This window comes from Oryctolagus cuniculus, chromosome 18 (genome assembly GCF_964237555.1).
Source record: "Oryctolagus cuniculus chromosome 18, mOryCun1.1, whole genome shotgun sequence".
Taxonomy (NCBI): domain Eukaryota; kingdom Metazoa; phylum Chordata; class Mammalia; order Lagomorpha; family Leporidae; genus Oryctolagus; species Oryctolagus cuniculus.
Genome location: NC_091449.1, coordinates 36,006,054 through 36,027,226, shown reverse-complemented (window position 1 = coordinate 36,027,226; position 21,173 = coordinate 36,006,054). Strand labels below are relative to the sequence as shown.

Genomic DNA, 21,173 nt, shown 5'->3' with positions numbered 1-21,173 from the left:
GGGCCCACCAAAACCTGCCTATCCACTTTCTCTCTAATTACTTCTCCTGCTGTAGCAGATTTCTCTCTGCTTTGTGTTTTGAACAGAATCTGTACACAATTAGGTCTGCATCTTCAGTCATTCCAATCTCGTCCTGGTCTCTCCTTCTGCTTCTTCCTTGGCCCAAGACTTGTCCCTTGGAGAGAGCATTCTTTTCTCATTCCTTCTTTTCCTAACTTTACAGCCATTTGTCATCTCTTTGGTCCTCAAGTGGATACATTTTCTTTGTCCCCTCATTCCCCAACTGAGTTGTTGTCACTTAAAAGCAACAATCAGATCTTGTACTTCTTTTCATCTACAGGGAAATAGGTCTGTTCCCCAAACACGAGTGTATCCCATTAGCATCTAATAGGTGCCAAGTTAAATGTTAGTAAGGCTCTTAGGAGCAAGAGAGCAGTTGTGCCAAAGACATGGTCACAAGGGTGTGTGTGACCATCGGCTTTTTTGTTGGTGTGTGTTTCAGAAAGTCAAAAGCCTTCTTTTCTCCTTCTCTGAATGTTGGTTGCTTGGCTAATCCCAAAGATCGCTCTCTTTTTGCTTAAACAGAAAACAGAAAGCAGTAAGATCCTTGATTCGGGAAATTTCGTATTCCCTCTTCCTGTCCTAATATTTGTTTTTCTAATATCAAACTGTTGGGTTTGAGAGGATTTTTTTCCCCTCACCACTTTTAACAAGTCCAGATGGTGATACGATTGTCAGACTCCAGTGTGTCCAGTTCATGCAAGTCCAAAGGCCCCTGTGTTTGAGTTGGGTCCGGATATCTGGCACTGTTTGTTGCTTGTGTGGGTCCCCAGAGCTTGCTGAGAAATCTAACAGTGGAACGTGGATCTCTACCTGGGCCAGCTTAGGACCTTCCTGCCATTCCTCCTGGTGGTGAGGCTCAGAGAGCCTGGGCACTCACCTCACTGGTGATGTCATTGTGCTGTGTGGGAGAAAGGTGAGGAGAGAGGGTAAATATTCAAGCTAAGCCTTTATCACCATAAACAGCTTGTGCTACATCAGCATTTCCATAAAATCATCCTTATGTGTACAGAAAAGTTCATTTTAAAAAAGAAATTTTTACATTAGTCCAAAATGAACCAAGTTACTAAGTCTCAAATATTCATGTGCTTTGGAGTTTTCGAGAGCTGGGTAAAAATACAGGCATTAGGGCTCCACTGCCCTGGTAAATCTAGGGTGGGGATTAGTTAACTTGCATTTATCACAGCCATCTGGTCACTCTGTGGTCCTTGGCACAATGCTTGAAGAAACACTGACTTGGACTATAGAGAGTTTGATTTTTAAAAAGAAGATATCATAAATTAGAATGAAGAATCAGCTGTTGGGGCCAGCACTGTGGCGCAGTGGGTCAAAGCCCTGATGTGCAGTGCCAGTGCCGGTTCGAGTCCTGGCTGCTCCACTTCCAATCCAGTTCCCTGCTAATGGGCCTGGAAAAGCAGCAGAGGATGGTCCAAATGCTTGGGCCCCTGCACCCATGTGGGAGATCAAAAGAAGCTCCTGGCGCCTGGCTTTGGATGGGCCCAGCTCCAGCCATTTGGGGAGTGAACCAGCAGATTGAAGACCTCTCTCTCTGTCTCTACCTCTCTCTGTAACTGTTTTTCAAATAAATAAAATAAATCTTAAAAAAAAAAAAAAAGGAATCAACTGTCAAACTTAGTACTTGAGTCCTTGCCCCCAAAGGCATTAGACTTCATTCTCTCTCCACCTAGTATTGCCTGCAGGCCAGAATCTGTGCTGTTCATTGCAGTTTGTGTTCAACCACCTGAGGCACTCATCCTACCACCTAAGACCCTATAACTTGTCTATTAAAAAGCTTGTGCAGTTTTCTTGTATAAATATATTTAAATTTGATTGATTGATTTGAGAGACAGAGACAGATAGAGCTGTTGTCTGCTGATTTACTCCCTAAATGCCTGCAATGATCATGGCTGGGTGGATGCCCAGAACCAAGAACTAAACCCACTTCTCCCTTGTGGGTGGCCAGAACCCAAGGACTTAAGCCATCGTAGGTGCCTCCCAGAGTACATTAGCAAAAAGCTGGAGTCAGGAGCCAGAGCTGAGTACCCAGCCCCACAGTATGATATGGAACATGGTCAATTTTACTGGCATTTTAACCACCAGGTTAACCAACCACCTTACACATTTTAAACATTTTCATTGACACGTAATACTTGTGCATAGTTATGAGGTATGGTGTGACCTTTCAATACATGTATACAGTGTGTAGTGATCAGATCAGGATACTTGGCATATCTGTCACCCTAGACATTGATCACTTCTTTGTTTTGGGAACATTCAATGTCTTCTCTACTGGCTCTTTTGGAACACGCAGTTAATTGTTGCCAACTACGGTTACCTGTGTGTGCAATGATTCCTCCCCTTGAAGTGCTTAGTGCGTGCTCTGTAATAAAGCACTTTTCTAGCTAGATGTCTCTAGAGTTTAAAATATTACTTTTGTTAGAATATTTAAAGTTTCCTATTACCACTTTTTCCCCCTACGTGTGGTTTGGGGAAAGACCAGTAGTGGTAGCTTCTGGGCTTCTCATTTTCACTTGAATTTCAAGAGTTTATGTTGCTCCCTGATGGACTTGGAGAACACTTCCGAGTATCATTTCATATCAGTTCACACCAGGAATGTGTTCACTCAATTCAGTAGATATTTACTAAACACCTTCTGTTTACCAAATAGTAGGCACTGGGACATCAGTGTAAAAGACAGGCAAAACATTCTCATTCTCAATGAGTTTATATTCTAGTCGGGGAGAAAGACAGTAACTACATCTGTGACGTTGAAAGTGTTAGTGGCTCAAATAGAGTGGGGAAAGAAGGACAAATGTGTGGAAGATATGGGGGTTGGGGATTCAGAGAAGTTTGATAGGGTGGTCAATGAAAAAAGATGAAAGCAGGGGAATGAGTAAGCCATGGGGACGTCTTGAGGGACAATGGTCCAGGCAGAAGACGCAGCCAGTGCAGAGACCTTGACATGGAATCTGAGTGGTGTGAGGGACAGCAAGGGGGCCAGCAGCCTGGAATGGAGCAGGAGAACAAGGCTGGCCAAGAGGTTAGGGAAGGAACACTGGCCATTGTAAGGTGGTGGGTGTCTTCCCGGAGTCAGCGGGGAGCCGATGGAGAGTTTACAGTAGAAGAGTGGCATGGTCTGACGTGGATTTTTGAAGGGTGCCTCTGGGTATAACCTGCTGAGTGTATGGTGGAGCCAGAGGGACCCGCTAAGAGGCTGCTACACTGTTCCAAGACAGATTGGATGGCTTGGACCCCAGATGGAGGTATAGACAGATGATCCGCTTTGGGTCTAACTAGAAGGCTGGGCCCGCAGTCTTTTGATGATTTGATATGGGGAGGGAGAGAGAAAGAATGATGCAACAGTGACTTTTGGCATGAGTCACCAGAACCGAATGACTTCCCCACGATAGGCTTGGGGGAAATGTGGCGTTCAGTTTTGGGCGCATGTTTGTAATGTATGTTGACATCCAAGTAGAAGTGCTACAGGTAATTGGGTGTATGAGCCTGGTGCTCTGAAGATAGTCATCTAGGAGTTTGAGTGTGTATATACGTCTCTGTGTAGAATAGCTTACACATCATTAGCAGAATTATGTGAATTTTCATGGGAAAATGGTATTAAAAGGTTATTTGGAAGGTTTTCGGAAATCCATGTGTAGTTTTTCCACAATAAAATTTTTCCATGAACTTTCTGAAGACCCCTCATAACTGGCCCTATTGGTCTTGTTTTCACTCCTTTGGGTTTTGTATCTTGAGAGGGATTACCACTGCTGAAAATGGTTGGACTTGCCTACCTCTGGTAAGCTTTTTCCAGGAGGTAGTGAACAGAGCCTTCAAGAGTGTAGATTCTGCAGCACAGCTTTGCGTCGTGCGCCTGTGCTCAGCACACTTGGTCCATAATGGCACAGTTCATTTGTGTAAGCAACTTGACAGATGTCCGTAGTGAGGCATCAAATTGGATGGTGCCTGCTAACAAATCTAATGGGAAAACAGAAAAGAGAATTTCGAAGGATTATCTTTTTTTTTTTAGGATTAAATTTGTGCCATTTAGCTGTTTGAGACCCTGTAGTTAATGCTGCTTTATTAGAAGTCTATACAGTTCTTCACATGGGTGTCAAAATAATTTCGGGGAAAATGATGTTGTGTGGACTCATCAGGCTGAAGTATTCGTCTTGTGATTACAGATGGGATTTTGTCTCTGCTGCTGCACTTTTCTTCCAGGCTCTTTGCTGGATGAGCCAGACTTAGCAATCTGCATTAATTTACTGTGGCACTTCACACGGTCAGACAGGCCACGGACACGACCGTCTTTAATACATTTCTAAAAAAAAAAAAAAAAAAAAATCCGGCAATGCTCCTTTTTAATTGATGTCCTTCATAAATGGTATTTGCTGAAGCTATAATTATTCGTCAAGCCGGAAAAGCAAATCTACCTCCAAGTACAATGAAGATGTTCTTTTATGAAATTATTAAGATACTGCAGTTCGACATGCAGAGTAATTTAGTTCTGCTTTATAAGGCTATCTTTGGGGATTCTATCTTTGGGGATCACATCTATTAGAGCTTATCAAAGAAGACAGGGGCCCAGGACCACCAGTGCACCTCCTGGAAACCGAATGCCCCTGCCCCCGGTCGCTGTTACCCCTGGCCTGTGCTCTTTCAAGCAGTTGGAATTGGCCATTGCGACTCATCAAAGAGAGCGCAGGGGGCAGGCGTTTGGCCTGGGGATGAAGACATGGGTTGGGATGCCTGCATCTGCATCCCGTATCATGCCTGAGTTCAAGTCCCGGCTTTCTGCTGACACACACCCTGCGGCAGCAGTGATGGCTTAAGTGATTGGGTTCTTGCTACCTGCATGGGAGACCTGGGTTGAATACCAGCTGCTGGCTTCAGCCCTAGCCCTTGTGGGCATTTGGGGAGTGAACCAGGAGGTAGAGGTGCGCGCGCGCTCTCTCTCTCTCCCTGTTCCTTTTTTTCTGCCATTCAATTAATTAATTAGCTAATTAGTTAATTAAAAATGAAGAAAGAAGGGCATCCTTTTCCAAAGGTACCTGAGGAACATTTTATTAGACTCAGGTACTTTGAAATACTCTCCGGGAATCTCCAGCTCTGAGAAAGAGAACAGTAATTTCAGGTGGAACTGATCACTGAGTGAAATACTCATGTTTTTGTAGATACTGGAATGTAATTGATACAGATGGTGATGTAGAAGAGAATCTATTATCCTGGGCAACATACTTGACCCCAGTACCCTTAGTCTACTGCTCTAGAAAATGGAGGTAATAATTATATTGATCTTATTGGCTGTTGGGAAAGCAGATTACATTTAGCCTTGTTTTAGAAAATTAGATTAAATAATGTAGGTAGAGGGTTTTAGTGACCTAAGCACTCATTGTTGTTATTCAGCACTGTAAGAACTAAGGGATAAATGACCCTAGTTAGGATGTTTGATTTTTTTTTTCTTTAAGATTTATTTATTTACTTGAAAGGCAGAGTTACAGGGAGGGAGAGAGGGAGAGGCAGAGATAAAGATCTTCCATCTGCTGGTTCATTCCCTAAATGGCCACTGATGCAGGCCAAAGCCAGGAGCCAAGAGCTTCTTCTGGGTCTCCTACATGGGTGCAGGGGCCCAAGTACTTGGGCCATCTTCTGCTGCTTTCCCAGGCCCATTAGCAGAGAGCTGGATCAGAAGTGGAGCAACCAGGGCTCGAACCGATGCCCATATAGGATGCAGGCATTGCAGGAGGCGGCTTAATACCCTATGCCACAATGCTGACCCCAGGATGTTTGATTATGTAGCACTCTAGTTGAGGTTTGATCAACCTTCACCCCCAGGGCCTGAAGTATGCCAGGCATTGTTAATTCTCAGGGAGACAGTGGTGAACACTGTTAAGTCCCCTCTGCTATGGACCTGGAGGTGTTTTGAGTGCAGTGTGTTTCCTGATGTCACTGTTCTTAGAACGTAAATCTAATTGTGTGCCATTCACTTAACGTTAATTGTACTGAGGTCGTTATATTCGAGATCTGCTCTCAAAGGACCACTTCTCTCAGAGTCAGATCTGTTCTTAACAGCGAACAAGTCAAGCAGGATTCGTAGGTCACAATTGAAGATCAAATAAATAAAATGAAGCTAGCTTTCCTTGATAAGGTCACTGAAGGGGAAGCCTTCTATTCTGGTTAGTTTAGTCACCATTTTGGGGGAGCTCCACTTAGCACGTAAATATCCACAACACCCAATGAGATTTGGATCCCAAATAAAGAAGACATTTTTTCAGTATAAGTTATAAGTATGTCCCAAACAGAACATGAGCAGTACTTATACAATGTAAAAATTGTGCCATGGAAAAGCAAACTTAATTGGGCATCCTGCAATTTATCTGCCTAATCTATCACCCCAAGCCAGGGTCTCAGCCAGCTGTGCAGGAGGAAGACAGTTGCCTGCAACAAGTCACTCTTGGAAGCTGCCTTTGTCAAGGTATTTCACCCAAACAGAACAGAAACCTTGACTTCTATTTGAAATGATTTATAACTGTTCCCGCCTGATCGCCAAGTGTTTCCAAATTAAAAGCCATTAATTAAGGCCTGATATAGATACAAGAGATATGCAAGGAGTGCTTTGTAATTCCAGCTCAGTCCTTCAGGTGAGAGCTTTTCAAATTACGTGGACCACTGGAGCCACCTGCTTGAGAAACGCAGCTTGGCCCGCTCGTGGCTCATCAGTGCTGCCGTGCCAGCGTTGTTACTGATTTTTCTCATTTCTCCGGGGCAAATACTAATTAATGGATACAATTCACAGCTGATTAGCTGTAGTTTCTTCAGTAATTACATTCGCATACTAACTGTTCAGAAGAGGATTTCTAACCCAGTTCTTATTTCACTCTCAGCTTAATTTGTTTTTTGAATTGGCTAGGCCCTTAGTTAAATAGCCATTTTATTTTTCTTTGTTGTTTTAGGTGCTATTAGATAATAAGTGAGTTTAATCTTAAAAAAAAATACTCTCTGATAATGAGCTGTTTGCCTTAAATGGATTTCTAATTCCCCAACAAAACCTACATTTAAATAACGTTAAAGTTGTGATACAGGCTGTTAGGCAATTTGGGGGACCAGGATTAGTACATGAAATACCCGAGTTCTCATAAATATCTAAAAGAACATTGCATTGGAGGCCTGAGATTTTAATTTTAGCATCATTAACTCATCAACAATCCCAAGACAGAAACCCATTGTTTTACTGGTGTGCATTGAACATTTTTGGGAAAATGGGAAAAGTATGTGTGCTATGTGTGCGCACAGACACCCATGTGCATGTCTTTGATACCACAGGCCTTCAGGGACTCCGGGAAAAACAATCCATCCTAAGTGCTCACATACCTCTCAGCAATCCTTATGAGGATGTTTACCCAAATGAATCCGAGTGCTCACCAAGAGCCTTTCGGGTCGCTCGTTGTGCGCGCTAGGTGTCGTTCTGCAGGGTGGGATTGTGCTTCTGGACGCCATAACAGCACTCTGGCACTATTAGTCTTTTGTATAAATCCTGCTTAGTTCTTGGATCCCTGACATGATAAAGTGCAGCCTGTCAATCCTGCTGCTTGCACGCGTCCTATAGGTTCAGAGTCAGGGGCTAAGAGCCCCCTGGAAAGAAGTGTTTGTCAGTTTATTGAGAGGAGGATTATGTGGGACTTCCATATCTGTGGATCTATATCTGTGTTCTATTTATTCCCTCGATCTCTCTGCTTTTGTATCTATGTATCTACCTATTTCTCTCCATCCGTGATCCATCCATCCATCCATCCATCTCCTCAGAATATTGTGCCTTACATAATTACTAGCTGTTTTTATATTATAGAGTGGCAATATAAATTTCACCCTTTGGAGACTAAACCTATATTCTATTTGATGCATTAAAGGAGGAGAATGATGCACTTTATTAAAAGGACATTCTTCGGCTGTTTGAAATCATGAAAATAATATAACTCTAGATAATTGTGCTCAGAGCTTTTCCATATTGCCAGACTGATAACAGAATGTTTAAAGCAACAAAATGTGCCTACTTATACCATTTGAACCTGAAAATACATTTCTGCCAAAATCCAAGTTTTACATTTTGATAGCAAGTCCCTTAGAAGTAAAGAGCTTAGGTCTGAAATGCTGATACAGTCTTATTTGTGATGATATGAATGGGCTATTGTGTTAGGGAATGAAATAAAAATTGCTGTGTTCATAGGATCCCGCTTAGTTTCTAAACCTCTTTGCACTTAGTGTTACATTGAGAGATTAAATACCACTGTTTTCAGCGATTCTGATGGGTATAGATATCGCTCTAAGCTCTGTTTGGAGATTTAAAAAAAATTCTTTAGTCTTATTTATATTCATGCCACACCCCATTCCCTGGAAAATAGAATTTGAGTCCTGGGAATCGAATTTTATTCCCTTTAATGCACATTTTCACCTACCCACACTTGTGACATCTGTTCTTGAAAAGAGAGCTACAAATTCCCAACATGCTTCAAAATGTGTCAAGGTGATTTTCTTGGAAACTCTATTCCTTCTAACCTCTGACAATGCCAGATGCAGAGGCAACACGTCCTAGTGGCCATTTGGCCAAATGTTTGTAGTTGTCTCTCTTCGTTATTAGTCTCAATGAGAAACAAAACTGTTTTCCAGAATGATTGAGTTAGCTTAACTCAGCCCTTTATTTTCGGGGGAAACTAGCTGACAGTACAGTAGAGTGCTTTGAAACCTTTGTCGTATTTCGAATTTGATCTTGGTAAAACCCTCTCTTAATCTTGTGGCATGAATATGCTTTCCAGGTCACACCTGAGTATTAGGTAAACAACCAGAGATCTTTATCATGCCTCCCCATCTAAACATAAACCAATCTGTTTTCTTTCAGTTTGGAAATAATAATAACTACATGAACATGGCTGAGGCAAACAACGCTTTCTTTGCTTCGGGTGAGGTAGGTGTCAGTCTTAATGTGTCGGTTCATGTTTTGCATGCGATTTAGATAATTTAATAGGCTTAAAGGGAAAAGCAAGGTATAAAACTTCTCACACTCCCTTAGATGGCACCAGGTCATGGCTCTGAAGGAGAAAAAGAGAATAACTTCACATGCCTGTACCACTTGTCCATAGGCTATTGTTAATATTAGTCATTTCCCACCTATTTCTTGGTGAAAAAGACATAGATGCAAACAAAAGTAAATACTTGTGCTTAAGGAAGTCTATTAAAATATATGCACACATATACCCTAGGTTTCTATGTAAGCCAATGATTATTTTGTGAACTAGCCTGGAAGAAACTTCTAATAGAAAAGATCATTGCAAATCTTAATTTCATTAAGTTGCATGGTTTGTGAACCCCTGAGGCAGAGCAGTGTTATAGTTTCTTGGGTTTTTGAGGGAGTAATGTGAAATGGGTGGCTTGTTTAGCATAGTACAGTGCCTGGCAATAGTAGGTGCTCAATAAATCTTTACAAGTGAATGAATGAATGGGCAGGCGCCAAGGCCTTAGCTAGGAAAACTGGTTGATGGCCTCTCAATACGGTGCCACACTGGCTCTGGGTTTGCCTTCAGCTTACAGGTGCAGGTGCACACAGGAGACAAACATTCGCTTCTTGTTGCTGTTTTTATGGTGCTTCCTGTTACTGACCTAGGACTGCTGCCTGGTCTATCGGACTGTCCTCCAGAAAGTCCTTGATCTTGATCAGAGCAAGAAAATGTCTTCGGAAAAATGGTAGACTGCGTGAGATTTAAGATTTTAAAGCAAGAACAAACACAAGTGAAATTGTTCCAAGTGGAATCTTTCCTCTTGCGGTTTATGTAATAAAAAGTCTTCATTTTCCAAATATATTCAGATATAGGAGACTGAACTAGCTTGACCCCAGAGAATGAAAATAATAATGGCTTTGTAAATGATCTTGGTACAGGGAAGCAAGTGATACGAAAGAAATTAACTTTGAGAAATTATTAGAATAAATGGGGAATCCAGAATTAAGGGCATCCCTAGATTAATCATTTTTACAGTGACCATCCTCTCTCTAAGCAAGAAGACAGGGGAGATAAGGGAGTATTGTTTGGCACTGGCTGCTGTGTTGTTTGTGATAATGAACACAAACCCCATCTGTAAGGACAACATGATGTTTCATTCTGTAGGATTTTTTTTCCCTACATTTGAATCAAACATTGATGAAAGCTCTACTGCCAGCAGCTGTTCAGAGACAATTTAATTCCAGCTGTGATAATTCACCGTGTCAGACATTGGCTGTTATATGTTGATACAACAGTTCTCCAGATTTGCATTTTTATCAAAAGGAACAAATGTTTTGAACATTTCAGTACAGATGGTATTTAACCGTGTACATACTACTTTAACATGTTCAAGGTAAACACTGAAGAGCCAGTATCTATAAGAAATAATCATACAAGCTCTAAATGATCACTCTGATATTTATCATACGGTGTAGTTACAGAAGTTGGTGTCTTTTTGTTGTTGTTGATGCCATGATGCCGTACATGGTTTGTTTATAATCTCAGATATTCAGCGTTTTGCATGACAAACACTTTAGGTCTATATTTAATAATTTACCTCTCTTTAGAGGTAAGATTTGAGCATTTTCTTGGTAATACATAACAGTGTTATTTTTATTGTATTGTCTTATTAGGCTAGGACATAGTAACATACTAAATTCTAACCTAAAATTAATTTGCCTCTTAAAGAATTATACCATTGGGACACATTATATATGATATATCTCTCCTTCATTAACAAAAACAAAAATGAAAACCTCCTTAATTTGGCCTGCTTTGCAAGAGACATGCTTTATGCTAGAGCATAAGAGGTAATCGTATGCAGTGATTTCACTATACATCTTTTCTTGAACGAAAAATAAAGCCCAAGTAAATGTTAATGCGCTGCCTTCTAGCGTGTGCCTAATTTCCCAATCACTGCATTAAAAGTAAATTTATTTGGTTTTTTCACATTTTAATGGGTGCAAACTAATTCAGGAAGAGTTTAGGTTCACATGCTGTAAAGTCTAAATTGTGCCTGAAACCAATTCACATAGATATTGTCCTGGAGATAACACTACAGGGATTAGGATATCCTGAGTTTGAAATTCACACATTTGCTTTATGTTTTCTGTCTGTGTCATGATTACCCTGACCATTTTTAAAGTACTTTAAATATTTATTGAAATAATATTTCAAGTGTTAATTACAGTGGTAATGAAAACAGCCAAATGCCACATATCAAGAATGAGTGTTTATCCGTATTGTTAATGTGATATGTTAGATTTCATTAAGCAGTAATGGGGTAGCAAATGAGTCACAAATTACAGTTGCATCTGTTACTAGACCACATTAGTGCCAAAGTAACGGCAAGCACAGTCGCAGGGTTACGTTCATTAGCCAACGATGTTTGTGGCCAAGTCATCCCTTTGTGTTTGAGAACTCGGGGTACCAGAGTCAGAAACTGTGATCTTTGGGGTTTTTGGTTAGAAGAGCTATGTCACAGAAAGTCTCATATTTCATTCTGGCTTTCAAATGTGTTATCACGCGGCAATGCCTTGCGCACGTTGAGTCTGCTAAGAACCTCAAGATGTTTGATTGTCCCACGGTGGACTCCCATAGCTCGTGACCTCTTTCTTTCTGGTGAGATGCAAATACCATTTGACAGGTTCTATATGCAAGAGATGTTTTTTGTTGCTTTTTTTTTTTTCTTTCTTGAGTTTGTTACTCTTTTCTCTAAGTGGCTGATGTATCATCATTGATAGTTTGAAGAATGATGATTTTCAGCTCTTAATTAGTTCTCTTAACTAATAAGAGCAGACTCAAATTATCTTGCACCAGTTCATTCTTTCAAATACTCTTAATAATAAATGAACTTACAACTTTAACCTCCTGGGCTAGGAATAAAAATTATCTGCATGGCACCCAACCCCTTCTCGCCACTAAAGAAGAGAAAACAGAAAATCCTGATCCTTTAACATCCCCCTTTCCCTGAAAACAATCCAAAGAGACAAAGTGGTTGAACAAGGCAGCCTTGATTTGTATCACCAGACTCTCTTTTAAAACACCACCTTTGAGATTCTCGGTAGCAGTAAGAAAAACCATGCATTAAAATTTACTTAGGTCTTGCAATGTAATATTGGCTTAAGTTAGTGAGCATCCATGTAATTAGTATATCAGTATAATTCTGTGCTCTCTTGATAGTCTTTAAATGTTCAAGACTGGTAGAAAATGTTCTAATAAATACATATTAAAATGTTCATATAAAAGTAAATAACCCTCCTTATAGTTTAAATAAAAACAGTGGCACCTTTTAATATGAGCCATCATCATCCTTATATGAAACATTGTATTACAAACAGTAACAATTTCCATAGAGGCATTCATTGCACTTGGGAGTATAGCAATAAGGAAATTAAAAAAACCAAACCACAAATTTAATATCACTTGTTTTATAGGTTGTGGCAGAAAGTAAATATGTGTAATGTTCACGTCTGGATTAATGTGGTGTGCGTGTGTACCACAACATCGTGAGCATTTTATGAAGCATGTGGATGGTGTAAGCGGTTTGAGCTGTTTCGCTAACATATCAATAAAGTGGCAATTTGTTATATAGCCAAATCTAACGTCGCTGATGCTCCAACTAACAACAAAGACAGATGTTGCTAATTAAGTGCGCATTAAAAAACTGTTAATACTGATACTCCATTAAAACCATATGATAATGAGACTTAAATCTTTAATCAGAATGATCAGCAAAACTTTATGGAAATCTGTGTTTAAGATGTTTTCATTTGAGAAATAAATATTTAGCCTAGATGCGGAGTGTTTTCATGTCAAGTCTTTCTTTCCTCCAAGGAGTGAGGTGCAGGAACAGAATGTGGAGATCTCTTATCTCTTATCTGTCTTTTGTTTTCTTTTAGCACACATTCCACACGCCAAGCCTTGGGGATGAAGAGTTTGAAATCCCACCCATCACACCTCCTCCAGAATCAGACCCCACCCTGGGCATGCCCGATGTACTGCTCCCCTTTCAAGCTCTCAGCGATCCATTGCCTTCCCAGGGAAGCGACTTCACACCCCAGTTCCCCCCTCAAAGCCTGGATCTTCCTTCCATTACAATCTCAAGAAATCTCGCGGAACAAGATGGCGTGCTGCATAGCAGTGGGTTGCATATGGTAGGCTCCACATTTATTGCTTGAAAGAATTTTTTGTCATTTGCACTAATCATAGTAAAGACCTGAGGATGCATATCTGGAAAGATGCTCTGGCCTGTCTACTGGTGGATATGTAGGTAGTTATTCCTAGCTCCATTGAAACAGAGGGACAGTACTGGATCAGTCGTTGGTATTGAACAGAGGGTATTGGGCTGGGTGGCAGTCATATGGAAGAGGATGATGAACAAGATCCTTGTGATCAGAAATCATTTTTCAAAAGTCTGATTCATTGGTTTGGAAGTAGCCAATCTCCGCTTGCCATTGGTTTCGCACAAAAGTGTGCTTGAGTTGAAAGCTGGCTCAGGTGAGATTTTAAAAATGGAAGCCCTTATAAGGTGTCTAGGTGTTTTGGATATGTTGGATTATAACATAACGTTTTTGATATGTGATTTGCTCCTGCCTCAAATGAAATATCAAACTGTGATAGAGAGAAAGGGGGAAAATTATTGCTTATAACCAGCAGAGGAGAATAGAGAATGGGTTATTGTGTGAAACATACCTAACTGAGTTATTTATTGTTGTAAACAATGAATAAGACACTCGTAAGGGCCAAGATTACTAATGCAATAATTTTGGTTCTATTTTTCTTAGTGTGCAGTTATAGTCAGCCATCGCCAGAGTAAATCTGCTTAAGCATTTTAAACTCCTCCGCGGAGATGGGTGTTCTCCCCCCACTGTAGTATTTAATGCATTTGTGTCTATCTAGGTGAGGTATTAAGCAGACATTTTAAAACAAGATTAATAGTTTATAGGTTTTTTTTTCTTTAAACCCTGATAAAAATGAAACAGATGTGTTGGTATAACGCAAAACAAATCCTATTGCTTGTTTACATATTTCTCTGCACATTAGGACCATGCCAGTGATGTTTATTGGTTTCATTGTTAATTCCCCAGATAACAACATATGATTGCAAAATATGTAGTGGATTAGTGGTGCAAAGATTCAGCATGGTCTCTGAAATATAAGATTACTTTCCCAAATAGGATTGCAGCAACATAATTTTCTTTGCCTGTGATCTTTTGTGTTTGAGCTGAACATCAGGCTTTTTTTACTTTTTACTTTTTTTTTTTTTTTGGTCAGAAAAGAATGCAGTGAACAGCCAGGAAATGATCATTAAGTATTCATAAACGTTACTCCATATCGCAAATAATTGTTTCCTGTGGACTTCCTTACATTTTTGTCCCTCTGACACTGGAAAGGAGGGTTCTGTCCTCTGTTCCTCTATAGTCAGACATGCAATGTTGTGCCAGGAAAAAAATAAAAATACAAAGAGTCCTCCGTCGCCAGGGGAGTCTGCGGTGGTTCACTGTGACTCATAGCTGCTAGGCGATGCTCATTTAAGTTGCAGAAATAGTTAAAAGACCATATAATGTATGCTAAAATGTGTACTTTATTAAATTGGTAAATATTTATTAATAATATAAGAATCTGCCTTTAAATTAAACATCTGATGAATTACCTTGCCTTAAAGCTATAAAACTGTTATTGCTGCTATAAAAAAGTGTAAAGGAGGCATTTTGACTATGAAATTTCATTTCATGGTCAATTGAATTTACTATATTGGAAAGAACTAAAGATGGAATCATAAAATAATTATGATACTCACATACAGTTAAAGAACAATGCTTTCACGGACTGGCGTTAGGAGAGAGGACTCGATGTTTAATGCTTCTTTTGTAATGTATGGCTAATCACTAACGCAGTGGAATTATTTCATTGATTTTTCGAAGTATGGGGACTTTAGCTAAGTGCAGCTGTTGCCATGGTATTTACATGGACCTCATCACATTTCTTGGTGCCTTTTTGAAGTTTTGCTGAACCTAAATGATATTTATTTTGGCTTGAAACAAACTCATCTTGTTGAAAATTCGAGCAGAATTTCACCTTGAAGAAATGTCACGGGATTTTGAATCACAAATGTTGGAAAAAATAAAATGTACTGGGACAGAATTATGATGAATACAATGTGTCGCGGGCTTTGTTCTATGTACTACCTGACATGTTCACCTATAAACTTGAATTCAGAATCGCCAGAGGCATGGTTAAAAATAGGTTATGTCAAGGTTCTTCTATATCTCCCTCCGGGTAGCGAGTTGGCTGGCTACATCATAATACTCCACCGAAGCCTCCTCAGAGACTTCCCTTAGGAAGGTCACCAGAAAAATAATAAATAAGACTTTATACATCATGCATTCAGCTTCCCAGTACACGCGGGATATTTCATACCTTATGCAAGTGAGAAGTTTTATTATCCAAATGAATATAGCTGTCTGTTAAGGATTGCTATGGTGAATTAAGACTCTCCTAGAAGGAGAAAAGCCAGCTTGTTTATGTTGCATTGACGCCGCTTTTCAGAGCGGCCTCCGTGTTCCTTTATAGGAAGAGTGACAGTTTGTCACATAACTGATTAGCTGCATTATTGTTGGCAAGAAGCACAACGTGTTTATCTTCCTTAAATTTATGCCGTTATATTTAAAAAGAGAAAGCAGGAACAAAAAGGGGAGGGGGATTAAAAAGAGTCCAATGATTAGCATGCACGTTTTCAAAATATGCAAATAATGCCCTAGTATTCGAAAGCGAATTGCTGAGAAATTGAATGTGGATGCATTTGTGACTTCAAAGAACAACCTTGATTTGCTTGTCGTGGATACGTATATTCGCGAACAGGATGTGGTTGGCAAGTCAAAATCAACAGTACATTTTGGTGAAAAATTTGTTACCCCCAAGCATTATCATCGGTGCAGATGATCTTCTGGAAATTATTTTAATCTACAAAAGATTGCAATTCTAAAAATCTACAATGTGCACTCCAAAGGGTTTTTTTTTTTTTAACACCTCTCTATAATCTGCCCAGCCTGCTGAGTAGCACTGACATCAGTAGTACATCAATTTCAGAAAGTGGATTATTTTTACTAGACAGCTATTGTGACATATTGGGTCAGTCATAAATGAAAGATATTCATGCAAGCATGCAATACTTGTAATGAAGTCTCACTCTGACCTTCTGTATGATTGATTCTGTAATTTAGTTTTCTCAGGCAGTGCCTGAAATGAAATGAAATCATGTTGAACAAGTTTTGAATACCCACAGTGCACCAGGAGAAGAAAAATCTACAGCCCCAGAGGCTTGAGAGAGAGCAGATGAACGATTTATCTCTATGCTATTATAGCCTTTGCCAGCATTCAACATTTCTTTTTTTTTTTTCTTATTTGGCTTAAGTACTTAATTCTGCAGGTAGCTGTAAATGGGAAAATAAAATGCTGTTCAGATTTAAAATGACAGGACAGGAGTATGTGCAGGGGACTGATAAAATATCTTGAATAGAACTGACCTTTCATGTAGCTGAAAGTTACTGGGGGATTCATCCTCATAATTACCATATAGATTATTTTTATTTCTTTCCTGCAATGAAACATTTCAGAGAGCAGTAGTGCTGATTGAATGAAAATTGAACTTGTTAACATTCTTTTCAGCTTAGCCTGTTGTACATAACAGAAGGTTAGCTTTGATGAATTTCAGAATTCTCTTTGATATCTAAGAAACAGACAGTAAAATAATTGTCTCTAGTCTGATATTTCCTGTGCCCCCCAAAAGAGAATTTATAAAACACACTGATAATACACACACTTTTTCTTCATACGTTATATTTCAAGTTTAGAGTTCTGACATTTTATTTTTGATATTGCTTTGGATTTAATTGTGAGAGCGCACATTTATAGAAATACTACACTGGTGCTGTAGTAATACTGAATGTAGTATTAGGAAATTGAAAATGATGGAAGTAAAGGAGGTTTATTTGACTGTGGTAGTATCTGAACCTGTTAAGGAAAAGAGGGAGAAAAAAGTCCTTCTAAAAGATACTGATGCAGAGGAGAAAATTATGAGCTCTCAAAATATTTATACAACCCTTAAATCATAATCCATTCATTATTTTTATCCGACAAATGGGAATTTATCAAAATAATGCATGTTGAATTACCAAACGTATTGTCAAAGTTTTTAGTTTTCATATGATCATTTGGCATGGCCCCATTTTGGAAATTTTCTTTGGTTTTACAGAACGACTTTCATGCCATTTTATACTTAAAAAAAAAAAAAACCCTTACATTAAGAGAAATAACAGACTTTCAATTAATACATTGTTTTTAGCAACGTTGCTTAATGTGTTACAGATAAAACCGTTATTTCATGGGTCATTAATGTGTTTAATGTGTGGAACGTCCTATTACAACAAGCCCCGATTATAGCAATGAACATGTCCATTGCCACTGTCAACAGCGGCTGCCAGGATGATCACCATTCAGCCATTGGAGGGACCCACAATGTCTCACACACATCAAATGAGGACCTCAGCTGTGTTTATTTTTGGTCAAATTACGGCCAAGAAGTATTTTTACTATAAGTTAACAGTAGAAAAGGCACAACTTACGTGAGCAAAGCATGTGAGTGGATGAGAACCAATCTGTGCCGAGTCTAAATTATAACATCAAAGCTGGATTAATCTTCAGCATATATTGGTTGAGTACCTACTAAGTGCTTCTGAAGATTCTTAATAGAGATTGATTATACTATTTATGAGACTGCTTTCTCGATTACCATAACCTACTCCATGTAATACAAACATTCATGTCTCATTTTTGCTTTGAATATGCTCATCATCAGAAAAATCAGCTATAATTCAGCTGTTACTATACCCTGACAGTTATCTGTCCCAAATACTGAGGCCACAGATACTTGTATGAGCTGCCTTTCTTTGGGAAGCAAATAGCCTTGTCCCAGAGCTTAAAATAAATATTCTTTTTCCTTGGCCTGTAGATACTACTGACCCTGCACACATGGGCGCTGTCTTTAAGGTCAAGGGAACTTTAGGCTCATTTGTTGAAGTAGGACTGTGTTCCAGCTCAGCCCACTTTGCTGTCAGGCTGTGTGAGATGGGACTGCTTGTTGGATTTATGACACATAAGGGAACTTGTTATTAGGAAGTTACACTGTGGTCTATCTTCCTGGGTCTTCTTTATAGAATGTGTCACCATAGTTGGGCACCATCAGTACTTAGCGGTGGTTCAGAGATGAGAGACACTATTTCACATCACTAAGAATCCCAAACAAAACAGATGTGATGGCTCAAATGGGTTTTAGAGGTGCCAGAGTTACCCTGTGTACCCTTACCATGGTTCCTTTGATTCCCAGCTTTCCTTTGTTTTTTTTTTTTTCAACTTTTATTTAATAAATATAAATTTCCAAAGTACAACTTTTGGATTTTAGTGGCTTTTTCCCCCCATAACCTCCCTCCCACCCGCAACCATCCCATCTCCCATTCCCTCTCCCATTCTTCATCAAGATTCATTTTCAGGCCTGCTGCAGCTCAATAAGCTAATCTTCCGCTTGCGGCACCGGCACCCCGGGTTCTAGTCCCGGTCGGGGTGCTAGATTCTGGCCTGGTTGCCCCTCTTTCAGTCCAGCTCTATGCTGTGGCCCAGCAGTGCAGTGGAGAATGGCCCAAGTGCTTGGGCCCTGCACCTGCATGGGAGACCAGGAGAAGCATCTGGCTCCTGGCTTCCGATCAGCACGGTGCGCCCGCTGCAGCACACCGGCCAAAGCGGCCATTAGAGGGTGAACCAACAGTAAAGGAAGACCTTTCTCTCTGTCTCTCTCTCTCTCTCTCACTGTCCACTCTGCCTGTCAAAAAATAAAAATAAAGATTCATTTCCAATTATCTTTATATACAGAAGATCTACTTAGTATTTACTAAGTAAAGATTTCAACAGTTTGCTCCCACACAGACACACAAAGAATAGAGTACTGTTTTAGTAGTAGTTTTACCATTAATTCACATAGTACAACACATTAAGGACAGAGATCCTACATGGGGAGTAAGTGTATAGTGGACTCCCATTGTTGATTTAACAATTGACACTCATGAGCTGCCAAGGCTATGGAAGCCTCTTGAATTTACCCAGACATGGCCATAGTCAAAGTGGAAGTTCTCTCCTCCCTTCAGAGAAAGGTACCCCCTTCTTTGATGGCCCATTCTTTCCGCTGGGATCTCACTCACAGAGATCTTCCATTTAGGTCATTTATTTTTGCCACAGTGCCTTGGCTTTCTATGCCTGAGAAACTCTCATGGGCTTTTTAGACAGATCCTAATGCCTTAAGGGCTGATTCTGAGGCCAGAGTGCCCAGCTTTCCTTTGAATTGGTCTCTTTAGTTTGTTTACTGCCTGTCTCTCTTCCTGAGTATGAGCCCTGAGAAGGCAGGCCCTAACCCTTCTTGGTGGCTCCCAGCTTTATCCTAGGCCTGAGATTGTCACTGGGCTGGCCTACACTAGGCTCTCAATAAATATTTTCCTTGTTCAATATTTGAATAAATGAGAGGAAAATGATAAAAATGTATTTAAGTGCATACCTTGACTGCTAGATGAAATGGAAGGGCAGGGGGGTTTAAAAGATTAACAGCTGTAAAGGTGAAATTTCTCATGAACATTTTAATTTAGGACTAAACTAAAATAAGCATGGAACTGACTCAGTGGTAAAACAAAGGAGTTACAGGGCACAAGAGTAAAATACCATTAAGTGTTTGATAATAAACTCGAAAATTTTATTTTGCCAAGAAACTGTTAATTAACTTTAGGGAAGACTGTTTTTTACAAAACTTTCAAGTGTGGGTATGTTTGATTATAACTCTGAGAGTTGTTATTAAGTAAAAATTATCTATTTCAGGGCAGATATTTTGATGAACAAAAACTTGCTGGTATGCAGGACTGTAATTATCATTGGTATGCATTTGGCGTCACTAAATTTGTTTTGGGGTCTGTTGAGGTTAGAAATAAAGTAACTATGCATAACTATCTGATTGATTGCTGTTAATTTGGAAGCGAGATTTTGACCTTGTTATAGGACATAACTCAATAATTGAGCATAAAATTCCTGGCCTGAACTTCATATTTGTCATCACTCTGATATTTATTAATACAAAGTAATTCCTATTACAGATAATTGTTTAATGACTCTATTTCTCAAGAAATATTGATTAAAAAACTGGCACAGTGAAAATAGATTTAGTCACGCTCTCTAACATATTGGGATTATTTGCTTCTTAATTGGATGTTATCCTCTATTACGAAAACCTAATATTGGATCATTACAAAGAACATTTATTTGTAACTGTTGCATTAAACACATTTGCATATTATGTTTACAGAAATCTTTGGTGCTGAAGTCAAACCAGGTGAAAGTAAGCACTGTTGTCATGAGTAAAAATAGGTGCACCAGACTAGCAAGGTATAGATTTTAAAATGAGAAATCCATTTGAAAGATTATAGCTTATGTTTTCAAAAGAAACAATGCCAGAGGTTGTGTAATTAAGTATACAACACAAAAATAAACGCCACCTAGCTCCAGCCCTGAGCGAAGGAGTGCAGAGGAGAAGATTTAAATATGCAGAACAGGTAGCACTATCTTGACTAAAAAAATAAGGGCAAACTGTGTCCACTCCCCCTTCTCCACCCACACCAAGAGATATATCTTTATATGAAGTATTGACATGGTAATATAACATGATGATTTGCACAGTAAGGAAGGTTTTCACCTTTCTGTTTTCCTTTGCTCTTGATTAACTCAAGGAGAGTCTCAGTTTGGGACTAGTATGTATTTCACACCTCTCATTTGCCCTTCTTCAATAAGAGAAAGCAGAACTCATGCCTTGAGCCTCAGGCAGGCCCCAGGACTACAGTGGATTGCAATGGTTTTACTCTTTTCTGAGTATTTGTTTGGAATTCCATGGGTCACAAGTGCTTTTTGCTTTTTGTGTATGTTAGTGATCCAAAGTTTCCTTATAATATAAAAATCATTCAGATGGTAACAGTTCGCTCCAAGGATATGTGTTCAATG

The 21,173-nt window shown here is 39.5% G+C and overlaps 1 protein-coding gene across 3 annotated transcripts in view; it reads left to right on the top strand.

Moving 5' to 3' along the window:
* Nucleotides 1-21,173, top strand: part of TOX3 (TOX high mobility group box family member 3) — a 114,083-nt gene that overhangs the window by 74,382 nt on the left and 18,528 nt on the right. For all 3 annotated transcript variants that reach the window (XM_070062678.1, XM_051846759.2, XM_070062677.1), the window contains exons 2-3: nucleotides 8,951-9,016; nucleotides 12,989-13,243. In XM_070062678.1, the coding sequence (XP_069918779.1) occupies nucleotides 8,951-9,016; nucleotides 12,989-13,243 (321 nt within the window). The remainder of the gene's footprint in view (nucleotides 1-8,950; nucleotides 9,017-12,988; nucleotides 13,244-21,173) is intronic.